The sequence below is a fragment of the Perissodus microlepis genome, chromosome 7, assembly GCF_051167445.1.
Source record: "Perissodus microlepis isolate ML-2025 ecotype Zambia chromosome 7, ASM5116744v1, whole genome shotgun sequence".
NCBI classification, from domain to species: Eukaryota; Metazoa; Chordata; class Actinopteri; order Cichliformes; family Cichlidae; genus Perissodus; species Perissodus microlepis.
In genome coordinates, this window is record NC_140467.1 from 12,003,390 (window position 1) to 12,029,979 (window position 26,590).

The 26,590-nt window shown below is 39.1% G+C and overlaps 2 protein-coding genes across 4 annotated transcripts in view; one reads left to right on the plus strand and one right to left on the minus strand.

The window, feature by feature from the left end:
* The window catches only part of tln2b (talin 2b), an 89,048-nt gene extending 66,980 nt beyond the window's left edge, over nucleotides 1–22,068 (minus strand). The window contains exon 1 of one of the 3 annotated variants that reach the window (XM_084933437.1): nucleotides 21,817–22,068. The gene's annotated coding sequence lies outside the window, so the exon portion shown is untranslated. The remainder of the gene's footprint in view (nucleotides 1–21,816) is intronic. The other 2 variants (XM_084933438.1, XM_084933436.1) reach the window with 2 other exon arrangements.
* Nucleotides 22,069–24,448: 2,380 nt separating this feature from the next.
* c2cd4a (C2 calcium dependent domain containing 4A) lies at nucleotides 24,449–26,178 on the plus strand. The gene is made up of 2 exons (XM_084932511.1): nucleotides 24,449–24,626; nucleotides 24,743–26,178. The coding sequence occupies exon 2, from the start codon at nucleotides 24,769–24,771 to the stop codon at nucleotides 26,107–26,109; it is 1,341 nt and encodes a 446-aa protein (XP_084788637.1). The 5' UTR covers nucleotides 24,449–24,626; nucleotides 24,743–24,768; the 3' UTR covers nucleotides 26,110–26,178.
* Nucleotides 26,179–26,590: the final 412 nt, after the last annotated feature.

The following is a 26,590-nucleotide window of genomic DNA, read 5'->3' on the forward strand; positions in this document are numbered from 1 at the left end:
TAAATAAATAAATGCTGAGTTTACTATTATTTGTTCATCTTAGTCATATAAAGTTATGAATAATGATTTCATTTCCTAGGTTTATGATCATGCTTTCACTATACACACTAACCGTGCCTGTGCAGAAAGTTTAAAAATTTTAGTAGTTACTTCATACCATCAGGTTTGTGATTGCATTTGCAATGTAGTGACTCATGCAGTAAGAAAATGTAATTCAAAATGTAATTATAGTACTTCATCAAAAACAGAAGAACATAAGAACACATTAAGAAGGAACAAAGTTTAGGAGATTAAGGCACAGCTGTTCATTCTCAGCATTTCACTTTTCCAGAGTTGACAGCATGTTTGAGCAACAGTGTGGGTGGTCCACAGAAATACGTTTTACTTTCATACTATTCAAATAATTATAATGTTATATATAATGTAATTTATGTCATATATTTAATAAACAATATAAATTTCATATATTTTGAACTGGTGAGGCAAAAGAAATAAGATTTTTTTTTAAATGGGTTTAATTTTACTCAAAACATATGAACCACTATTTATAAAAATGCAAATACATGTATAAAAGAACAAAAAAAATCTATAAAAGAGTTAAACTGATGGCTTCATCAAACCTAAACTCAGCTAACTAAAACTGACCAAACTCACAAGAAACAACACACAAAAGGGAGAAAACCTCTATACATTAACTAGAGGAACGGACATGAAGGCAGATACTTATTTTAGGAACAACTAGTCATTAGTATTTCTCACTAATAAGAAAAAGTCTGATAGGCTGTTACACAACATATTTAGTTTCAGGGAAGCTATGTTTTCATGGAAGATGTGATTTTTGGCAAATTCTTATACAGCAGAACAATCATAGTTCCTAAGAAAATGACATCATCAACTGACATCAAACCATGACACCTTTCCCAGGTCGCACTGCTAGTGCATTGAAAATTAACCTAGCCAATCCAATTAATCTATCCCCAGCAAACTGCATGTCTTTGGATTGTGGGAGGTAGCTGGAGTACCACACGAACACGGGGAGAACATGCAAGCTGCACACAGAAAGGCCCTGGCCTGATGGTGGAATTGAACTTGCTGTGAAGCTAACCACAGTGCAAATTATTGCAATGCGGCACTTAAATGCAACTGTGTGGGGTTTTTTCCAAGCTGGTTAGTGCATGGTTTTGAACGGATGGCCACATATCGTGTTTTTCCCATTTACAAACACTAGTTTTAGACAGGTTTGTTTAAAGCAACACTAGGGCTGCCACGATTAGTCGACTAGTCACAATTACTTCGACTATCAAAATCGTCCACGACTAATTTAATAGTCGACACGTCGTTTGAAGCTTTGTAAGATCACAAAAGACGCAGGAATAAGTAGTAGGATTTAAGAGTGTAATAACGGCCTGAAACAGAAGATGGCAGCACTGCATGTACAAGGACGCCAACTGCCGTTAAACCCCGAAGAAGAAGAAGAAGAAGTAGCTCTGTCCCAGAATTCATAGCGCAGCCCAGCTCAGTTTCCAACAATGGCGGCAGCTAGTTAGTTTTAAAATTACTCTTATTATTCTTTCTGGGTCACAAAATAAATGTTTAACATATTTTCAGGCGAGAATGTAGCTGTGTAAACCTCAAATATCTGCTCAGTTTATCAAGACACCACATATTTTCAAAAGCGCTCCGACGTTTTCGGAGACGTCTGTTACCCACTAGCTCGATAGCTAGCCGGGGGCAAGGCTCACTAGAGCCCGTGAGAACACCGGACTCCCGGCAAATCGTTTTCAAACCCACCGCCGCCGGTGGGTTTGGATGAGATTAAAGTTATAGTTTTTACACAGCTGAATAAACATCAAGCAGACAACTGATTATCAGAAGTGTGAGATGCTCGAGAATATACTCCGGTGTCCCGTTATATTTTAGATAGCAAGGAGTTTATTAAACTTCACCGAAACAATCTGCAAATTTCATTAAAATTTAATAAACTATCATCTTGTCTTTATTTTTAGTTAGCACATACCTTAAACACTTAAAGCTGTAAGCTAATGATAGTTATATAAGAGCAGATGCTGCTGGTGCAATAAGCTGTACGTTTTACGTCCAATGGATGCATGATCTGATTAGTCGACTAATCGCAAAAATAATCGGTGACTAGTCGACTATCAAAATAATAGTTTGTGGCAGCCCTAAGCAACACTGATTTATATTTATGTGCATCTAACGTCTGTCACATTTATTGAATTTGTCCAGAGTAATATAATTACTTAAGTGTCGCATCAGTTAGCTCCATAGGAAACCAAATGGGCCCAAAAGGTCACAGGTTCATGCCTGAAGTGGACACGTGTTTTATTTTTTAAATTCTTTCTATTGAAAGTGTTTAAAAATAAATAAGAGATGAGAATTTTCTAGAGAGTCTAACAAGGATGTTCAAGGCAATGCTCAAGTTGGGATCTATGTTGGTTCAACTTTTATCTCAAAAGTACTTTTTAACCTTTGACTGAACATCGACAAAAATCACCAGCTGTTAGTTGTTTAAAGCAAAAATAAGTAAATAAAATGCCTTATTTGCTATTGCTGTGATCCACATTGCAGTATTTACTGATTCAAGTTCATGGGTTAAATTGGCACAAAATCAGACATACAGTATCTGAGGCTGATCATCCTTTCATTGAACATAGCAGATCAGTGAGTGCATTTCCAGTTAGCTGCCTTATCAATATATCAATCAAGCCACAGCAGTTAATCTGATTATAACTGTGTACTCAAATAAACTGATGTGTTTCTTAGATGCATATGTATGCAAATTTTAGCTCAGTCCAGTACGAATCTATATTTCTCATATGGCCTAGATGCCATTGGGGAAGCTAAATGGTTTTGCTGGTCCCTGAACGCTTATCCTCTTAAGAGACCCTCTTACCCTCTGTGAACCGAGCTCCAAGTGATCTTCTTTGAATGATGGTGCCGTTTTCCAAGAGAAACGACTGATTTGTGAATGCAAAGAATTAATGTTCCCTCGCAAGGATGCCTTTCTGCTCAAAGGCACTTTTCTGTGCTTTCATCTCACGTGCACACACCTAGTTTTTATGTGCACAGGTTTCAAGACTGAAAATGCCACAGTTTTTTACCCTGCATGTCAACGACAAAGCTTGTTACAAAGGATGACGTGACTACAAGAACAGCTGAGAGTGTCCTGCTCACAAAAAGGTATTCTTCCCCTTCTGCTACATTCAAGACCCATTAAAATGCAATAATTCAGAGTTTAGACAGTCTGCTCTATAAAGATACACAGGTTACTTCCTGAAAGGGTTACACTAGGTTTAATTGTTGCTAACAAGTGTAGGAAAATGTATCACTGGCAGATTTCCATTTAATAATCTAAAAATCTGTCTGTGCTTGAGGATATCACATCCCCTGAGCTACACCACTCATCTCCACACTCTGCAGGTTAGCTCTAACCTTCTGAAAGACTCTCGTGATTTCTTAAACATACCACCAAAAACAAATTGTGTCAGTTTGCCCGATATATATAATGACTCAAACTGAAACACTGTTGGAAAAACTTGTTAAAAAAAGATAGAAACTGTGTAGGTTTCTCTCCAGTGATTGGTAAATGACAAATCCTGTGGGAGTGAAAAGGATCTCTGCAACGATGTTAACAGAAAAAGACATGCTACTCCTTGAATCACAGCACGTAACAAAAGGGTCATGTATCTTTTTGTGAAATGACATTTAGCATCACACTTTTGTTCTCCAATCTTTTTCTTAAATTGCATCTAGGCGAGTGCATCATAAAATGTTAAAGATGAGCCTTACTATAAGAACAAAAAGAACAAAATAACATCTACTTGCCACAGCTGTCATGCTAATCTCGTACTACTGCCTATTAAATAATGTCTACTTTAATTTTGCTTTGCGTTTAGTCACTCCACACTGAAATATTGTTGCGTTTGTGACATGGTTGCCAACTTTCAGCTACCAGATGGAGAGAAAATTCAGGGAAAGTGGCCAAGATGAGTGGAGCGGTAGAGTGAGCTAATTTGAAAGTTATAATAGTAATTTGGGTTCACCCATAAAGTCCTGTAACACAATAATACACTATAAATAATTAACAATAACCATCACATATCTGCTTTCTGTGTGACTGATAAAAATCTTGATCTACTAAACACTAGGCCAGTCAATATGTTATGATTATTTATCTAATTATGGTACCATAAATGTTTGTTTTAAATTGTCAGCTACATATTGGCAGATTTTTATAGTTACTTTAATAATCAGGCAGGCCATGTGTTGTATATAGTTAGGAGAATGCATCCATAAACACAATAATGTTTTAATTTTGAAAACAGTCCCACAACCAGCTGGAAGCAACAAAAAACAACTCCACTCCACGGAAATTCACCTTTCCCCTAATGCATTAAACTTCCCCACAATATAGTTACAGATGTTCCTTTTGGGAGTGGATTGAATATTGCAACATTGGAGTAATTTTCCTGTAATTGGTAGAGCGATCCACTAACACTTCCAGTTATAAAGCAGACCGCTTGTCCTTCAGCAGCCTCTCATTTGGTCTGTGCTGCTGTACTGTTCACAAACACATGAATAAAATCTACAACTTTATCATGTTTGTCAGATTTCAAGTAACAAGCTGTGCCTGTGTTGTTGTTAGTAGATTACTTGCATCCTCACAAATGGTATTTGTTTGCTGCCCATGTTAATTTGCGGTCCCCTTGGCACACTGCGTTGGTCATTAATGAAATCAACTTACTGTATCTGAGTTTATAAATAAACACAATGTTCTGCTTTTCCCCAATAATTTCAGAGACAATATCTATCCCAGATGTTGACCTTTCTGTTCACTATTGAACAGCTCAAAGTCAACAACTGGGGTGCAAACAGATAGCATGGTTGAATGTAAATTTGGAAGATTACAAAGGTTTCTTTCATGGCATATTCTCATCATCTGCTCCTAATTCCTGCATACACAAAGTTAATTTGCTCACTCAGCGGAACAGATTTTTCCATGACACACGTGCAACAAATCAGACTTTACATCACACTCCCATTTCTTAAAGCATGAGACGTGCAGTTCATCAGCATAATGTGTAATTTTTTTCGTGGCTGATTGCCACAGTTATTATACCCATGGTCATTCTCAGGCCTGCATACGGCTGTCAATTATGAGGTACCCATGGACTGTATAGCTCAGCAAATTGCCACGGAGTGTCATGCTTTCTGAGATTCACTAATTAGCCCAATGAATTCTGCCACCATTGCGCACAACTCATTAATGCTGACACAGGCTTCTAATTAGTTAAATGGGGGCACTGAGCCAGCTGATAACTTGAATACTTATTATTTCTGCTTTTTGAGTAACTATGATAACAGTCCATTATCTACACAAAACAACACCTCAGAAATTGTATGTTATCCGCACCCTTTTCAGAATAAATGTTATTTTCAATAACTGCTTTCCACAGTTTGCCATTAAATGAGAAATGAGAAGTGTGGCAGTGGTGCCTGATCAGAACATGACAATCATCTGCCACAAAGAGATGTCACAGAGACAATTTCAAGGAAAAACTACAGCAGGTAGAAACAAGATGCCAAAACATCAAAAACATGCAAACAAAAATCAAAGGACATCAGATGGACGATTATCTATGTTGACTAAAAATATCAGCTGTTTATACTATATGTACATCGTTCTTCTTCATATGAGTTAGCGTTATTGTTAAACAGTCAAAATATAGCTTCTTTCTTTTTCTCTCTTGATCTGTTCCTAAGAACATTTGGGCATTATCAACTTGTCATGTTAATCTTCCACATTCTTCCTCTTGGGGATCATAAAGTTAGCAAAGAATGAACTAGAATATTTATTCTAATATCCTAGAAACTGCATGAGTATTTATTGTAATGCACTCCATCTAATGCATTATTTCTCCAAACCATATGTTTGTTTAATGGCACGATCAAAAAAGAAAGATGAGCAATAGAGCTCATAAAACTGTTTGAGAAAGTCAACACAGAAGCAAGCAAAACATGTTTATACCTTTTGGCTGCACTTTTTTGTTGTAAATGGTTTCCTCTCAGCAATTTTTTAAACCTGGTGTTAATAATTTTTTCACAATGTTATTGTTTAAAATCTGTCTCATTATTAGTTGTCAGTCAGCTGTCTTGTAAAGTTCGTGATTTTAAATACAAGATACCCTCACCAGCCACTTCATTATGCATTCCTTTCAACTGCTCATTAACATAAATATATAATCAGCCAATGATATGACAGGAGCTCAAAGCATTTAAGTATGCAGACATGGTCGAGATGACCTGCTGAAGTTCAAACTGAGCATCAGAATGGGGGAGAAAGGTGATTTAAGTGACTTTGAATGTGACTTGGCTGTTATTATAGAAACTCCTGATCTACTAGGATTATCCCACACGACCATCTCCAGGGTTCACAGAGAATGGTCTAAAATAGAGAAAATATCCAGTGAGGGGCAGCTCTCTGGGAAAAATGCCTTGTTGCCAAAAATCAGAGAAGAATGGCTGGACTGCACTGAGCTGACAGGAGGGCAACAGTAACTCAAATAGCTACTTGGTACAACCAAGGTAGTCAGAAGAGCATGTCTGAATGCACAACATGTCAAACCTTGAAGCAGATTATGTACAGCAACAGAAGACCACACCAGTTACCACTTCTATCAGCAAAGATCAGGAAGCTGAGGCTACAATGTATATATTTAATATAGAAAATGTGAAAAATTATTGCAACATTTAGATAGTTTAGTCAAAATTTGGTGTAAATACCACAAGAGCATGGATCCATCCTGCCTTGTATCAGTGGTTCAGGCTTGTGCTGGTGGTGTAATGGTGTGGGGAGATTTTCCTGGCCCACTTTTGCCCCTTAGTTGCAATCGAGCATTGTTAAAACATCACAGCCTACCTGAGCATTGTTGTTGACCATGTTCAACCCCCCCCCCCCTTTATGAACACAGCGCGCCCATGTTCTAGTGGCTGTTTTAAACAGGATACTGCATCATGTCACAAAGCCCAATTAATCTCAAACTGATTTCTTGAACATGACAGTGAGTTCATTGTTCTCAAACGCCCTTCACACTCACCAGATCTCAATCTAATAGATCACCTTTGGGATGTGGTGGAATCAGAGATTTGAGTTACTGATGTGCACCCAACAAATCTGCAGCAACTGTGCGGTGTGACGTTTAGTTAAATCCGTGTAATTAAGAATTAAGCTAGTTCTGACGGCAAAAATGGGCTCAGCCCAACCAGACAAGGTATAACTAATAAGGTGGCCAGTTAAAAAAAAACAAAGAAAGAAAAGAGAAAAGAAAAAAATCTCCCCATCTGAAACGATGTGGTTTAACGAGACAAAAAATTATGCTCCAAGCATCTCCAAAGAGAAAAAAAAAAACCTTATCCCATGGTACCGAGGGTCATCTCTGCAGTTCCCTCTTAAACTCCAGCATCTAATTGTGAAGCTGAGCACACAGCTGTGACACTGCAGTTGGATAGAGATTTTTTAATCTCTTCTTTTATATGATATCATCATGTAATCTCCATCGAGCTACCCAGGGAGCAGGCAAAGAGGCAGGAAATGAAATCAATGCTGTGTCTCTGCACTGGGTGTTACTTCATTAGTATGGGCACTACAGATGTAGCAGTAAATCTGATTTATGAAAGGGTGACAACAAAGAAAGCCACAGACGAAGGGGTCCACAGTAGACGAAGGAGACACCCGCAGTTCTCCCCACAGCCTTACCTGTGTTTAACAAGGAAAGAGAGTGGTTTTCTAATCAAGAACACACTTTCATGCAGCTGCAACCAGAGGTCAATTTATAAGCATGGTATTAACTTTCATGATGAAAACAAAGCAAACAAAAACCATTTCATACGAGCAAAAAAGGCTGGTGTTTTGTTAATATGATCTGTAAATTATGATGATCAGAAAGTTTTATAATACTAGTTGCTGACATTTTCACAATACATTTTATTGTCTTCACAGTATCCTTAAAACATTTAATAATGTTTGGCATTCACACATTCCTCTTCTTTGTGCATGGAAAGGTCTGTTATCCTAATTATTTCCCAAGTTTCTGCATGCTTCTTGTTCAGTTTTCTAGGAATCCCTACATTTTATTGCAAAAGCAAAGTCTCTAACTCACCATTGCATTCTTAATGATTTGGTGGGTTGGTTATTATGGTGGGCTATTATTGACTACTCAAAGAACAGCACTGGCATATTTTCCCCTATAAAGCCCTTTTAGGTAAACTTCCAGTTGACGTCTGCACCCTTCTCTGTCCCAGTTAGAATATGCTCTTCTAAACTGTTTCTTTTTGATGTATGTATGATGACTTCTGACATACCTTGGGAAAACAGCATTTTCTTCTTGTGCACCTCGATTGCGTAATTATTTACAGAAAGACCTAAATTTAAACATGCTTCTATCTCTTGTTGAAAACATATTAAGGAATCGAGGGAAGAAGACTTTGAGGCTTGTTTCTTTTCAGAAGCCACTTTTTGAGATGTTTTGGGTTGTATGGCTGCTTCCTTGTCCATCTTTGTCCTGTAAAAGATATTATGAGCTTATCTTCTAAATAGGTAATAATAGTTAATATTATCCTCATAATATATAGAATAAATTAATACATAAGCTAATACCTGAAAACAAAAAAAAAATCTATTGGAACATACGAAACACAGTTATTAAAACATTTATTTAAATGAGTTTTAGGAAACGGAGCAAGAGGTTAAAGAACAATCGATTAAGCACCTTTTGGAGATGTTACAGTCACAGAAAATTATACAAACGCTTTCTCACAGGGGAAGCATTGTATAGCCTTGATACGACATACCATCCCCTTCAAACACTGAGATTCCAGCTGATTAGTTGTGCACTCCCATGGGACTAAGAAGTGTAATTCAATTAGTCCCACGGTTCTGCACCGAAGAGAGGGAGACAGATCTATCTCACTGGACGACACCCAGGATGTGCTGTGCTGGTGTATGCACCGAAAAATTGGCAGCAGATCAGGCTGATGGTCCAAATTAGATAGTGTCATTTGCTAAAAGACTGCTAAGAACACCAAAATGCAGGAATATATCTAATAGCATCTTGAAGATGTTGCTCCTTAAATGCCCTTAGCGATCATGAAAAACATTACCAACAGAAAGAGGGACTGAATGAGAAGCGTTTCCAGGCCGAGGCTAGCAGAGCGCCTCAGCCAGCCTCGCCTTACATGACAAGCCAGCCACATTCTAAGCAATGCCTCTGAGCTTGTGCCATGAGTCGAGGATGCTGTCTCCCACTGAAGTCGCATACAGATCGCCCTTTCAGAGCACAGCCTCCTCCACTGTCTCTTTGTCCCTCCTCCCTGTGGGGAATTTATAAAGCTTCACAGTGCCTCACTCCATGAGATTCCTGTAATTTATGACAGCCTTTTCCCAGGCACAGAGAAATCAAATCAAACTGTAAATATAGTGCATGTTTCCCAGTATGAGCTCTTCACAGAGACCATAGATCACAAATAAATGCCAGAGATCCTGACAGTCATTAAATAACAGCATCAATAATCCCACATGTGGCAGCAGTACATTTGATTTGAGATTATGAAAAGGGCAGAAAACATAGCTAATGAATGAGACACACCAGAAACAAACCAGGAGAAATTCAGCATTACCAGAGGTATCAAGCCCCCCAAAAAATCATCTAAGTCATTCTGTTTTTAAAGGCACGATCAGCAAAGAACCAGTTGCGCTCATTTGTACTAGAACGACCTTTGACCCGAGCCTGGCACAGATACACTTGGGTATGTTATACGACACCAGATCAGCCAGACCGAAAGGAGAGTGTCATCTTGTGGGTATAGCCTCACAAGTGTAGCGTGTCCACTGTGGGTGGGCAGCCGCCCTCCATTAGATGCAGCTCCATCAATCTCTGTGTCTGTGGAAATTGAAGACTCAACGGAGAGAGGGAGAAGCAAACAGCTGCCATATAGTGGACTGAGCAGATGGTAATGGTGGCAAAAAAGTAACACCATATCATTTTAAACATCCACACGGCATCTCAATTTGGGAAAAGAAAAGACGCATGTCTGCCACTTTGACAAAATACACTTCTCAGGCTGCCTAATGTACTGATGCTTGGCTTTTGCATGACATTTTATCTTGCATATATTTGGAAGAGCGCAACGCATGCAATTTGTTCACATTTGTCACTATGAGAAAATGGTTTGATGATTCCTTGCGTAAAGTGAGCAGTGCATATAGAGCCATCTATTATCAGCATGACAATTTATGGTTCAGTAAAGCAGTTTGTGTATATTGTTGAACAGTAAATGCATAAAAACACAATACCAAAGTCTTATCTGTATCGCAGCAGCAGTTTGGGGGTTTAAAACAGAAAAAATTGACAGGCATTATTTCTAAAAAGACACAGAAAATGGGAAAGAAGTTGTGTTTTTACTGTTTTTCAAGATATGAGGGGGAGATAGTATGCCGAGCCATGTGTCCTGCAAGTCATCCTCATATGCTATGGAATTAGATACTTGGTGTCAGCACACCGTGCTCCATATCAACAGCATCATTTTTTTTTCCTATGCCACCCGCACTGACAGGAATGTGACAAATGTTGCAGTATTTCAAGGGATGGTAACAAAGTTACTGGGCTGCCAGCGGCACTTCAGCCCCTGCATTCAAAACCGAAAACATTCAAATTCTTTCCTGAAGAACGCAGGTAAATTCTACAAATGCACATCAAGGTATGATGATTTTAAATAACACTCGTGTTTTTTATACATTTGAAATGTAACTGCAGGCTTGCATAATTTTTATGATATTCAGGGTTCTCTCTTTTCCTGGGGCTAAGACGCTCACTTGAAAACTTACACAAGCTTGCAGACACAGTGCTGCTTTTTGTCTAAAAAAAACGGTCATCTGTCCATATAAAAAACCCATTAACGATAAGGGAATCAAAAACAGTAAGTCATCACTTTGACTGATAAAGCTGTGGCTTTAATCTTATTAATATTGCACACAGTATCATTTAAGATATGCTGTCACCAAATGAAAAATCAAATCTTACTGCTTGAGGAAGAAATCTGTGAAATATACATGATTTAGGTTTATGCTGATACCCTATTTAAAGCTTTTTAATATCTCATCTTACATTATAAAATTATTCAGGATGTTCTGCAATTCATTGAAACAATCACCACTTGTTTTTATGTCTTTGACAACCTACTTTAAAACTCACAGTGAAACAGAACAATTCTTCTATAAATATCATGATTATTCTGCTGAGTAATTGTTTTACCATAATGCACATGTTCACAGCAGGCATGTTCCCTGTGCTTGTAACAGATTTGTCACAAGCAAATGACTGCAGGAAGGAAATTAGAGAGCATAATGGAAGGGAAACAGTCAAATAATGCACACATGATATGATGGGCTATTTTTGTTGACCGTTCCAACAGCTATATAGCAAAAAGTCTTTTTCCTTCCCCACTGTAAAGGTCAAAGTGACTTTACTTTGCAAGAGATGAACACACATTAACAACCATAGGCAAATTGGGAATCGTAGATTAAAAAAAACATTGAGAGAGAAATATTTGTTAACATCTGCTTTATGAGTCTTCTGCTTTCTTCTCTGTTTTAGTGGCTGCTCACACAGTAACAGGAAATTGATTACGGGTTTGCCAAACAATGCATGTTCTTAAGAAAGTCAAGATTTATATTCAGTGCTCGTTCTTTTCTAGGAACAACAATGTACACTCAAGCAAGGTTACAGTACATAGCATCAGTATTTTGTAATAATTAATACATGATTTGAATGAAAATATCCTCATTTGCTAAAGTTGTTGTATCATTAAGCCTGATCCTTATTCCCATAGCGGTAATTTATGATTTATGTTGGACTTGGCCAAATGAATCAGCATAACAACTAAGGTTGTGACAAAAAACTCATGAGGTCAGAAGATTGCAACTGCTGAGAAAAGAACAGGTGTTACATGCTGCACATTTTATTTCCACCTATCCATTTGTTTTAACTGCTTTCCAACCAGTCTTTACTACCTGGTGACAGGCAGAGGATACCCTGGACAGGCCACAAGACAGGGTCTAACATGCACAGACATGCACAGACAAATAACAAAAAGCCATCAATATACGGAGATTCAGTGCTCACAAGCTCCACACAAAAAAGCCTCAAAGCAGGTTTATATCCAGAACATCTTAGCTGTTAGGCAACAGTTTGAGCTTTATTGTTTGGTGAATTAATGTTACAGTGTGTAAAATATCACCTCCAGATGTCAGTAGATTGCACACTGCGGTCAGCTGAATTCTGTTTTCAAAATTCAAGTGCTTAATTCTAACTATAGTGATCGGTGTAGGACAAACTCTGGCCTATGTTCATCTACAGTGTAGGCTGCAAGTCCGCTCTTTACCTCAGTTGTCAATGTGCGTCTACATCTGTTCACTGTGGAGGAGGTTGTAAAAGTTTATGAAAGGGATGCGAGTCGATGAGTCAGTGAAGCTCACTTCTGACCGATGACAGCGATACAGAAGTGAGTTGTTGAAGATATCCTACAGCACTCGGTAAGTGCTGCTGTTTTGTTGCTGGTGTTAGCTGCTGTTAGGCAGCATTAGTGAAACAGCTCTGCTGATCCTCTGTCTTTGGCGTACTTCATATGTGGCCAGTCTATAGCCACATACATAAAATGACATCAGCACTAAGGAAATTTTGAAAAAGCTACTTTTTATGTGTGACTACGAAAGGCCTACATGTTTCTAAAGAACAGCAAGATATGGTTCATCCAGTTTCAGTCCAAAAGAGTTGCTGTATGAGCTCTAATTACTAAAACCCCTCAAAAAGAACCTGATAGTGTCTTCTGCTCAATGTAATCAGACAATCATTTTGCTCTAAACACAAGGCCACTACTCGAGATGAGATGAGATGAGATGAGAAATAAGAAATAAGAAATTTGTTTTGTTTTGTTACAACAGTGGACAGTGCAAAGTTGCATAGAAAAATTAGAGAAAAACACTGGAATAAGATATCAATAAGATACTGTACACCTAATCTAAATATATAAGGCTTAAGTAACACAACTAGTTACACTTTACAGCATCCGGCTGCTAAATGCACTTTAGACATACCAATATAAAATAATTTTGATAGTCTGTGAGAGTCCACAGTTCTCTAAGAAGAACTGAGGTGCTGACACTACATAGCCCTGAGCCAGGGGGGAGAGAGGGGGAGAAAAGGAGGAGTTCTCGCTTGGTCAGCAGCCTGCAGAGGATCAGAGCAGAGGATAGCAGTAATTTCAGTGCTGTTCTTCAGACAGGGGAGTCCTTTCCCCAAGCAGTCGCAAAAACAGGCTGACAGCTACTGTACACACAAAGGACCTGACAGCCCACAATTAACCTTGATGTTAAACCACTGCCACGTCAATTGTCCCTAAACCAAGATACTATAATAATGTCATTTTAGTTAGTATATCTGGCTGTTACTGAATCCAGCACCCCTTGAATTATCTGTACAGATCTTAAACATCTGTGTCTATGATCATGTGACACAGACATGAAATATTTCCACACACTCTGGCTGTTTTTTTCCCCACGGTGCAGCTGCATGTTCCATACACCTGCACTTGCAGTGGCCATGATGTTTTTATTTTCCTGAACCTCCATATCTGTGTCTTAGACCCGCATACTTGATTGGTTTTTAGAGATTTAGCGGTGTATTGGATTTTAGAAATGTAGAAATTTAGCAGGGTGTAGACACATTCATATTTCAAATGCTACTCTTTTTTTGTCTTTGAGCCACAAAATGCGTCTTAGGTCCATCAAGGGATTCAAGTCTTAACTGCACTTCGTTACAGTGCTCTGGATTTGTCTTTGATGCATTTATCACACACATCAGTGATGTCAGGTGTCTTGTTTAGTTGGATTTAGGCAACACTGTCATTGACCTTTGGTTGAGTGGCATTTTAAGGGAACTCTATTCCAGTGAAAAATGCTCTCACAAAAGAGGATCGTGGGTGTACCATCGTGTCTTTGAGAGATCTTTCAGAAACTGGACATGGAAATGTCTTCAAAAGCAGAACAAAAATAAACACCACTATACAGTACATTAGACTGTAGTAAAGCAATTACAGCTGGCATTGTTATTATTATAATGGTGCTATTCAGAAGACTTTGACTGCACAAGAAACTTAAGTCTTTGATTTCTTTTGAGTATATCAATACACAGTTCCCACAAACACACTGTTTCTGGCAGAGGAAGCTTGGAGGCACTACCAGTAAGTCTACAATGGTGCAAAGAGAAACTGGGCAGGTTACAGCAATGTCACTATTCACTGAGAACATGCAAACCATTGTAACTTAACACAGACAACCAGGCGATAACCTGTCTGAAGCAGCCGTTTGCACTGTAAAAACAGAGGAAAATAAACTGACTTTAAAAAACGCAGCAAATCAGCTCCTGCAATGAAAACGCAATACCTAACTGTATTCACTCTTTGGGGACAAAGGGGCATAAGTTGAGCTGTGCTTCTCTTTTAATGGGATATATCAAATGACCTTCAGCGCTGATCATTAGTTTGATTCAAGTAAAGTAGATCATGTTTCTCTTCAAAACCAAAGCATTGATGGGGTTTTTTTTAACTGAAAAAATCCTTGTGTATGTGCGGTCAACAGCGCTGAACACAACCCTGTTCACTGGCACTTTACCAGTACAACTGATTCCTCAATGAGTAATTTATACGATATGAACAGGAGCAAACAATTTAATTTCTTTGTTCAAATATTTAGATAAGTGCTCACCGCTGGATTAAATGTCAACAAAGTGGCCTGAACTCAAAAAACACACACACAAATTAGGTGGAAAATAGCAATTACTCTTCGATTTACAAATAATTTATGTGAAAAAAAATTCACAGAAAGTAAGAGGATGCCACTTTATGTCACTAACACAATTTGGTATAGTGTACTGTGTTAGGGCTGTTCGATATAACGATATATATCGGATGACAATATAAAAACGTCTATCATTTCATTTTATGCTATCGTTTGTTTCGTGGTGTCACAAAATAAACTGTTTACGGCAATATTTTTTCATCATTTTGATGGTCACTGTAGTGGCTATATTAATTTCTTCTTTCTCTCTTTCTCTTATATTTAATATAGCCACACTACTGACGGACAAGCGCCTGTTTTATGCCTTGTGGTTAGCAACAACGACGGTAACACCATCGCGTGTCCGCTTGTTTATGTTCCACATAAACCTTTCACAATAAAGCTCAAGATCCTGTTGAGACTTTTCAAAATAAACTGAATCACGTTAAAGAGCAGATTATTTACGGATGAGAAGTAAAAAAAGAGCCGCCAGGTGCTAAAAAAATAAACCTTAGACTCAAACGTTAGAACAGGTTTTTCCCCGCAGCACGCCGTGTAATAAATACAAAGAAAACGGCGGCCGTTACAACTTATGTCTAAAAATGCATAGTTTCATGCATCGGTTAAAACACTCGACTCCAGCTACACGACGCGCAGCTGGAAACACTTCACGCAAGTCGAGCTGCCCGAGATTCACAGAATTTACAGAAAATGTTACATTTTTGTGATTTATATCGTTATCGGACGATAGAATTCTTATATCGGGATATGAGATTTTGGTCATATCGCACAGCCCTATACTGTGTGCATTGCAGTGAAGGTAAACCTGTTGTCTAGTACTTCAAACTGGCATTTTAATTTGACATGCTGATGAGAAGTGCCACAGGCTGTGCGCCTGCCACTGACCTAAACTACATCATGTCGGCATCTACTGACCTACTTTTTGAGTCTGCTGATTTATCCCGGCACAGCCACACCAGTTTAAAACACATTTATAGTGTATATAAATGTGTATATAATAGAAATTCTAATTATTAATGAATTGCTTTCTGAACTTTTCTGTGAGTTAAAAGCACCGAAATAAAACAATATTGCATTAAACCTCACGCACTAACAATTTAACAACTGACTGACTTGTGGATGTGATCCGTCTAAATGCTATGCTGCAATGTCCAACCATTATTAATCAAGTGTGGAGTCAGTCTAATCTAATCCCACTACATTTCTTAATTGAAAGAGAGCTCAACCTCACTTCATATCTGAAAGCAAATTAGAAATGTGGTCAAGTGTTTGCCGATTAAAAATCCGCATTATATATAGCTTTAACAAACTGCCTGTCTGCCACATTCATCTGTATGGAAAAATTCGAGAAACTGTTCTTTCAGATTGCTGTAATAGCAGGGATTTGGGAATGGTGGCCAGCTCATACATTTGTTCTACAGAAAGTAATCTAAACGCAAGCCAGCCCCTAAAGAGGCTGTGATCACAGTGACAGCAGCGAGAGAAAACACAGGACCAATCTATTTCCCTTGTAAACACAGAACACAAAGGCTGGGTCACACCGACAGCATGGGGTGTGTTTTAGTTTCCACCTCCTACACACTCGTGCATCCAATATAGTTCAACAATCACACTCTCCAATGACTCTCAGAACCCTTACTTCCCACCCTCCAACTGAACATTTCCTGGGGAATTCCAACCAGGAATATATTCTTGATGACAGAGCAACTACAACAGCTGAGAGGAAAATCACTTCTCTAATGAACAGCAGGAGGCCTTGTCTTTAGCATTTGCTTGTTCTCTGTGTTTTGTGGCTCAAAATAGTTACTCGTAAATGCATGACCTTGTTATTGTTCTCACGGAGCAGTTTTAAGTGTTACTTATTGCGCCCCAGAACGCAGAAATTGAACAAACACTGACTAAAAGCATTTCATGAGAGAGTGTGGTGTATTTCATGAACACGTTTGAAACATGTAAATTAGCAAATTAGGCACTGAGCTGAAAGCGTGAACTACAGCTATGCTAGCAAAGATGTTGCTATAGCTTCCTATAATACAAAATCATTGCAGTAATGGCCTCTGCAGTAGTTGGCAATAAATGTGAAAAGCCACAATTTAAATAATCCTTGGTTTTAATTGCCAGTGCTCAATAAAACTGAAATATTTAATATTATTTAATCTTAGAAGTGTTGAATCTCTATTTGTGTTCTGAGCTAAAGTTCCAAAATCTCTTTTGGATGAAGCTTACAAACTCTGCTTTCATAACCTTGGGTCTTGTGAATAGCATCTAGTGTTTTGTTTGATGCAGCAGTCAGTTGCCGCTGGCAGATGCATGCTGCATGTGAGCTTGTGACATTGGTGTTCCTGAGATCTAATTATATCTGTGTAATACTGTATTGTGGAGAAAGCGTACAGAACTCATTGTAGATGCTCAGGCAGGAGAAGGTCTCTTCTTTTAAACACAAGCAAGCCATGGGCCTATATTGTGAACAACAAATGAAAAGAAAATCCAAAGAACTCGATCTGCAGATTGCAGATTCATGTAAGTTAGGAAGGTCTCTTCAAGCCATTTCTGAACAACTGCAGATTCCAAGGTATGCGAGTACAACTTTTTCAACTTTTTCATCTCCACTTTGCTAGAGTCTGGAAGAAGACCCAAACTTTCACCCTTGGATGAGACGAAACTGGTTAGGGTGTTCAAGAACAACCCAGGAAATATGAAGGCTCTGGGTGCCCATGAACTAAAAATGGCTGGACACCAAGATCACTGTCTACAGTGAAGTGAGCTTCACATCATTGACTGAGAGGGTGTAAACCAAGACAGAAGTCTCTGCTACAAAACGGACACCTTCAAACTGACTAAAATATGCAGCTACCAACATGAACAAGCCAATTCCTTCTTGAAAAAGGTTTTATGGTCAGCTGAGACAAAGATTGAGATATTTGGCCATAATGACAAGAGGCATGGTAAAGTGAGGCTTTCAAATTTAAGAACACTGTATCAACTGTCAAGCCCCAAAGCATGATGCTACCACCATCATGCTTTGGGGCTTTTTTGCTTCCAGTGGTACTGGTACATTGCAGTGGATGGAGTAATGAAGGAAGACTATCTTCAAATTCTTCAGCTTCACCTCAAATCAATAGCTAGACTTGGACACAGTTGGGTGTTCCAACAGGACAATGATGCCAAACATGCACTGAAGATGTTTTTTGGGATGGATAAAGCAGGCTAACAATAAGCTACTGGAATGGACTTCCCAAAGACTTTACCTCTACCCTGAAAATTTCTGGACTATGCTTGAAAGCCCGTTCAGTGCAAGTCACCCAAATCGCCTTCCCTCAAAGCAACAACTATACCAATGTCTCCACAATAAAAACTGATAATGTGTGGTGCCACACCTTATATTTGTTAAGTGTTGAGCCTGGAAATCAATGTATATATGAGATCTTTTAATAAAGCTTCAAATGTACTGACTCCAGCAGTTACATGTTTGCACTGAGCCGTCTTGCTCTTTTCATTAATTACATAATGGTGACATTATAAACTACATGAAATTTCCATAAACTTGCTTTTCTGTAATTCCACAGATCTGTCTAAATAAAGAGATCTTTATTCAATCTGTATATACATTAACTTTTTTTGTTCTGTAATAAGATGTTCAAGATGTCTGACCTTATTATAGACAGCAAGATTATTATTTGACATTTTAAACTCTGGAAATCTTCGATGTTTATCCTCCTTGGCTTTACAAATCATTACAGTGCTCATATGGGCTTTTTTGTGAAACTGTGTTTCACACCATAAACAGAACATGTGAGAAAGTGTTTACCACCCTTCCTGATTTCATGTTTGGGCCACCCTTAGCAGCAACAACTGCAATTAAGCATTGTGATTACTGGCAATGAGTCTTTTCCAGTGCTGTGGAGGAATTTTGGCCCACTCATCAACGCAGAATTGTTGTGATTCAGCCACATTGGAGGGTTTTCGAGCATGAACCACCTTTTTAAAATTCATGCCACAGCATCTCAATCGGATTCAGATCAGGACTTTGATTAGGCCACTCCAAAGTCTTAATTTTGTTTTTCTTAAGCCAATCAGAACTGGTGTGTTTTGGATCATTGTCCTGCTGCTGAACCCAAACGCACTTCAGCTTGAGATGGCTTGACATTCTCCTTCAGGATGTTTTGGTAGACAACAGAATTCATGGTTCCATTTACCACAGCAAGTCTTCCAGGTCCTGATGCAGTAAAACAGCACCAGACTATCAAACTAACACAACAATATTTTACTGTTAGTATGATGCTCCTTTTCTGAAATGTTGTGTTACTTTTATGCCAGATGTAATGGGACAAACACCTTCCAAAAAGTTCAACTTTTGTCTTGTCAGTCCACACAGTATTTTCCCCAAAGTCTTGGGGATCATCAAGATGTTTTCTGTCAAAACTGAGGCAAACTTTTTGCTCAGCAGGGGTTTTCATCTTAGAACAGGCCGTGTTTGCCCAGTCTATTTCTTATGGTGGCATCATGAACACTGACCTTAACTGAGGCAAGTGAGGCCTGCAGTTCTTTGGATGTTGTTCTGGGGTCTTTTGTGACCTCTTGGATGAGTCGCCGCTGTGCTCTTGGGCTAATTTTGGTCAGCCAGCCACTCAGGGTTTATCACTGTGCCATGTTATTGCCATTTGTGGATATTGTCTCTCACTGTGGTTTGCTGGAGTCCCACTGCTTTAGAAATCACTTTATAACCTTTTCTAGACTGAGAGATCTTCACTTTGTTTGAATTCAGCTATCTGTGGGATACACCACAGATAGCAGTTTCAAAATACCTTTATTTAGAAACTGCATTTTGTGTTTACTTATGTTTTCTTTGTTAAATATTTAAATTTGTTTGGTGATCTGAGACATTTAAGTGTGACAAACATAGAAAGAAATATGACATGGGGAAGGGGGCAAACACTTTTCCACACCACTGTATGTGGATGAGCTGCTGGAGACCAGCACTACAAGGACTAAAGACCACAGGATCATCTGCATACATCATATGGTTCGCTAAAAGACTATCAACCTTGCACCAAGTTTAACGGGTTCTCGGCTTCTTTGACAAGCCATCAACATAAAGATTTAAAAGAATTGGGGATAAAATTCCCTTTTGTCTAACTCTACTGCGAGATTAGAGAAAAATCCATATAAAAATCCAATAAATTCAAACTTGTGCACCCAATTCTTGTTAAAGTCATTAAAGCTGTAAGCTGTGCAGTTAACAGTTAAATGAAATCATTTAAAGCCCCAAATTACCATGAATATACAGCTGTATATATGCTGCTTATGCTTACACTTTAAAGTAAGACCAAGCGATACAAAGTCAGGAAGGCACACAAAATACCTTGTAAAATGCAAGAGTGTTTTGCATTAGTGGTGCTTTAAACAGACTACAGAGGTACTCCTACACCATTTCTTGCTGGAAATGTGTGGTTGGTGGAAGCTTTTATCCCACACTCTCTAGTGCCTTACTGTACCATTTGGGAGTGCATTTTAAGGATGGGTACTCCCAGTTGGAATCAAAGCTCTAGCATGCCACTGATGCCTTTAAGCCATCCAGAATCTCAGCTGTTGACATCATGCTGAGACAGCTTGACCTTTCTAGTCACATCACTCAGGTAAAACATGTCACTCCACTGTCTGAAACTCCCTGACGGCATCGGTATCCTTGAATTGACCATCAATATCCAGGATGCCTCTTGTGGTAAATGCACAGCTGCTGTATTATATACTTAAGAGGAAATGGACTTTAAAAACAACAACAACAAAAAACAGTTTTTCATTACAGAGAAAAGAAGCTGTGCAAGTCTGCAGCTAACGTGGTTTGCTATATGAGTCAAACCAGTAATAACACATATGATCCATGTTACTCAATGTAAAACCATCTTGGGGATTTACAGTTTGGCACCTTCAGCCCAGAGTCACTGTGCTGAAGCAGCATTGACAGCCCTGTATCTGTGAAACACCCACATAGCTCATAGCTCAAAAAAGCTCTCTTCACAGCGCATCTGTATGAGGCAGAAGGGCTTCTAATGGTTAAGGAGACGTGTCCTTCATTCAGAAGTTATGCGTCTTCCCTGTTGGCATCATGGAGAAAATAAGGTGACTGTTCACTCTGAGGATTGGTAAAGGTGTCAGATGAGGGAAAAGCACTAATCTTTCTTCTAAGATGAATTAATGATCAGATTTTTAAAACTGAGGCAAAGCACAACAGTCCCTGCAAGCGTTAACAGTCTTAACATACTGACCAGTATTTTATTCTCCCTACATTTTCATTAACCTACAGTAAGTCATTCACCAGTGGCTACATCCCTGCATGCACACTACACATCGTCAATGTCAGCTTTGATGTTGAGCCGATCCAGATAACATTCAGGTCAAGTCCAAGTTACTGTACAAAACATTTTTTTGCAGAGCAGCGAGGATGCTGGAGCTGAGCAGCATTAGTTACCCATTTAGCCTACTTCTAAGGACGAAACTGGGGAAGCCTAGATATTTAAAATGCAACACCAACGCCAAACAAGTGGGTCAATCAAATACTGTTACCTCTTATCTGTCAATGTCAAAAACAATCAGTTATACAGTAGGCGAAGAAATGGGCTAGATTTACCAGTCTTATTTTAACGCGCAAACGAATCGACAGATGTCAGGTCCAAAGAAGAGCAAAAGGAAATACCAGAGTGGAAAACATCACACTAATCAAGTGAAAAGGTCGTCTGCAGACTGCTCATGTGAAATGTTGTCAGCGCTTCTGCTGAGCCAACATCGAGCGGTAGTGAGATCATTTGGGAGGAACAGCACCTTGAAGAATAACGCCAGGATTTAAAAAGAAACGGGATAGAATCTCTTAAAAGGCAAAATCCTACCTGATGTCCCTCACTCGTCAGTGCATGCGAGCTGACTTGGATGTAGGCGAAGCGACACACACCGCAAGCGGGTCAGCTCAGCCTGACTGCCTCCCTCCTCCACGGCATCAAGCCCCTCCTCGTTTATCGTACAGTGGAGAAGGATGAGGGGGGGAGAAGAAAAGAAAGACCACAAATCTGTGCGCCGCAAAAAGGAAGCGGCGTCACACTCACGCACAGTGTCAGATAATATGTATCCCGATGAAGACAGATTTACAACCTTACCAGTGCGATGAGCAGATAAAATTAACGTGGCAATCATGCACAGGGATAGACGCACGGAAGATCTGAGAGACTGACCTCTCTTATTTTGAAAATGCTTTAATTTGTGCAGTGTAGAGCACCTGCCAAAAGCGTGTCTTCACACTAAGCGTTAATGGAAGCCTGGCATGGAGGTTTATGTTTAAAGTGGGGGCAATCTCCACAAGTCTTGCTATAACGTGCAGGAACATGCATCCCACACAACATTGAAAAAGAGCATCTGTCTGTTTTTTCGTGATTAATTACACTTACACTAACCCAATAATCAAGCAATCACATTAAGATAAGGCACTAAGATATATTTTAGCGACAAAATGAGAATATTATTTAATGTATCAATATGGCCAGCACCTCCCCTATCGGTGGGTGCACTATTGTTTTCTAAACATATACTACCCCCTAATGGAGATATGGAAGTATTTATGGTCAGGAAATACAAGGACATGCTCATCTCTGGAAAAATAAGGGATGGACTCGGACAGAGTGAAAAGTATTGTCGGTATTTTGCAAAATAGGTATGGATGATTGGTATTCCAAAAAGACTATTAAAATATCACAGCGGGACCGATTATCCTAGTCTACAAAGCCCAATCAAAATGTGTTTGATTTGTTTTTTCATTTTCTCACACTATCCAAGGTGAGCCTTCACTTCACAAAATAATACAATACTATAAAGGGTACAAGGTGTTCGAAAGGTACGTGCGAATTAGTGATGCGGCGTGAACATTTTGGCAAACATTTCTAAGTAGCGACTCTCGTTTAGGACACTTTCCAGGTACAGCGTTAGCTCTGACATCAGCCTGTCATTTATTGCCTGGTAACACGCAGTAACCAAGTTACTCCACTTGAACTTTGTCGTGTTCAGAGTGGAGTTTTTTTCCACTTGGGTCTTTTCAATATGAAGATGGTCAAACTGCCTTTGATGTAGTAGTACCAGGTAATTAAAAAAAAAAAAAAAGTAGAGAAAACTGATGTAGGTTTTCTTCTGCAGTGTTTGAGTTTAACTAATAGTTAAAGCTAACTTTTGTTGTGCTGTCCAAGAAAAATTAAATCTAGGTGTCAAACTGTCTCACCACAAGAGGGAAGCATTGACATAACATTGCATTGATATGTGAAGATCTAAAGAGCAATGTTCAGTATACCAATAAATGTTATCATTTATTGGTATACTTGGCCTTATCATTGGCCAATATTATGATATTGATATTTCAAAAGCCAGATTTGTAATAGGACCTTCTTCAGTATATCAAACGTCATGTTTTATAGATAAATACTCTGTATATCTATAACATACTGATATAAATACAGTAGATCTGTATATAAAAGAATCAGGTTATGGGATTTTTTTATTTTTGGGGTCTCGAGTTCTCCAGATTGTGTCTTTTTAACCAAGAAAAGTAATGTAAAGATAGAAGTTAGGTGAAAAAAAAATCTATTTTCCTGAGAGATTCTAAAGATCCTGTATTTTAATGCCATCGAAAATATTGTTGCAATTATTGCAATCATTTTAAGAGTTACAGCAAGCACATTTAGCACATTCTTAATTTTTACAATTTCACAGATGATTTCCTTCATAAAACTCCAGTCCCGTAGTGCGGAAAGCTATCTTGCTCTCAAATTTCAAATAAACATTCAAAGTACTCTCAAGACAGAAAATGTACTCGGCTCATTTATAAGGACATGTGTGTAATGAAGCAAACTGCATCAGGAATATTGGTGATGCAGTGATATGGCAGTAAATTACTTTTGCATCATTACATCACCAATATGCTCGATGCATATTGCCACATTACATAAAAGTATGACATTGATAAGAGTTCGAATATAAACAACCTCACCTGGTTCAAACAACAGAAATTTCCACCTTTATTTCATTAAAACACTCATCAGCATTATATTAAAACCCAGGTTGCTTATTTTTCTTAAACTCTTTAAACCAAACGATGTCTCCTAAAGTTAATACGCAAGGCAGTTTTGTGTCCTGAACTTTTGACAAGTGCAATTTAGACATCAATGGCAAGAGTTATTATTTAATTGTGTTCAGAACTCTTATCAAACAGATCACCTTTTTTATGTTCTTAGAACAAGGTAAAGCCCACATTCTAATTTAATTTCCATGGAAAAACAAACATCTGATTTAGAAGTCTGTTTAAAAACAGTTTGTTTAAAAAGCAGCTGCTCACTTTCAAAGTACAGTAACACGCTTATCTTGCTAAACAGCACGGCAGCCACTACAGGCGCACTGAGCTTTGTTGTGGTTCAGATATTTCCATGGGAACCAGCGGCTAAGGAGAGCAGGAGGATCCTGTTTGAGCTGGAGGCGTGTGTTAGATTTATTGGTTTCCTGCTACATTTAAACCGCCTGCGTCTCTCAAAGAGCCACAGATCTGCAGGACCTCCATCTGCTGTCAAGAGAGCCCTTACAACTTCTCTATCTTTCAGCACCTTACTGGAGCTTTTGTCCTTTTTTGGGATAATATTGTGGATTATCCATAGCCCCAGAATATAAGGTAAGAAAACCTTCCTGCCAAGTACTTGTTGGGGATATCCTGACTATTTGTGAATGCATTTGATTTCAAAACATAATTCAGCAACTCAAGTATTATTTTATTTTATTTTTTCACAGAGTTTTGGATTTCTACCAGAGGACCCATGTGGATGGTGGAGAGGATCCGCATGTCAGTGGAGAGAACTAACCTGCCTACCTTAACAGCAGAACTCAGCTATAAACTTGGTGACATCATGCTGGGAGAAAAGGCAGACAAATCCAAACGGATTTCTCTTTGTCCTAATATCATCACCCCTGACAACATCCCAGAATTCTGCATTCCCCCAACGATCCTGTCCTTGCAGGAGAAGAACACGGAGCAAAGCCGAGCAGCTCGCATTATGAAGGTGCCTCCAGGTGGAGGACCCAGCCCTGAGACGGAGATGACGTTTCATGAGCCGTTCAACCAACACATTATTCAGGTAGAAAGTGTGGATGAGAGCCCCTACGATGGCTGCAGTGATGAAGAGAGCACCAATGCAGACCCTCAGAGCCAGGCTGCCTTATCGCTTCCACACTTAGCCAAAACCCAGACCAGCTATGGCTTTTGCACTTTACTAGAGAGCCCCCACACAAGAAGAAAGGAGTCAATTTTCCATTCTGATCCAGGCTCTTCTCCCCTGCTGCTGCCCAGAAGTCGATCCAGCATGTGTTCCAAACTCACCCCCTCCACCTCGCCCTCCTCTCCTTCCTCCTTCAGCCTTAACAGCCTGACCTCCAGGCTTTCCCCAAGAGGCTACACCCTAAACTGGCAGACCACTCTAGACAGTGATACCACTTCCTCTACTGAATCCTCTCCTTTCAGCTCGCCGCTGCTGGCCAGGTGCCCTGCTAAGTCTTCCCTCTTCAAAGCGCTGAGCCATGAACTGCTGTTGTCAAGGAACATAAGGAAAGCAATGGTGTCTAGGAACAATTCCCTGTCCACAGATGAAGGCAGCTCCACCGACAACAGCCCCAATGTCATGAGGAGGGCATCAGAGGGGTTGGCTGAAGGGCTGCCCAGCAACTACAGCCTGGCACCACCCACCTTTTTCCCCATGGACTTGATTTTGCATAGAGAGAGGGTCATGAAGGAAAAAATGGTGCCCATTGGAAAAGAGGGCAGTCTGAGACTCTCAGCAGAATACTGTCCAGATAACCGAAGACTGCGAGTTCGACTCATCAGTGCAGAGGGCCTTTATCCTCTGTCTGTAGACCCCAAGATTATCAACTGTAGTGTCAGCCTGTCTCTGATTCCCGGAAAAATCCAGAAGCAACGCAGCACTGTCATCAGAAAGAGCCGTAATCCGATCTTCAATGAGGATTTCTTCTTTGATGGTATCTCAGAGGAAGACCTCAGCCAGCGGTCCCTTCGCTTTAAAGTCGTGAACAAAATGTCCACTCTGAAAAGAGACTATCTGCTTGGTGATTGTGATTTGCCTCTTTCAAGCATTGTAACCTTATAAAGTGAAGTACTTTGGCAGTTTTTTTTTAATGTACTGAATTATTTATTAAAATTTTTGTATTATAAAAGAAGATTTTGTAATAATTAAATTATGGAAAAAGTTGACTTTATCTGTCTCGAGTACATTTTTTCAGTAAGTTTTAAATTTTAAATTTAGGACAAGTTACACCATGATATTACAAACTGAGCCTGGGACAGAGACATTTTTATTTCATAAAAAAGTCCAAATCACCAAGAAAAAGTTAAAAACAAAACACGCATTTAAAAATATCCCTTTACAGCCTGTCAGTGATTAATTTGTTAATGTGGCTGTACCATCCGCTGGAGTGAGATGGCTCCCATCTCCATTTCTCCTAAGCCTTTTGTCCTCTTCCTGACCTTTTCTGTGATGAAAAATATATCTAAAACCCAGAAACCTCATATGGGCTTTTTTCCGTTTCACCTTTGAGTATGTATAATTTCAGCGGTGCACAAGAGAAGCT

Excerpts from the sequence above, each read along its gene's own strand:
- c2cd4a (XM_084932511.1), top strand. The coding sequence starts at position 24,769 with ATGTGGATGGTGGAGAGGATCCGCATGTCAGTGGAGAGAACTAACCTG.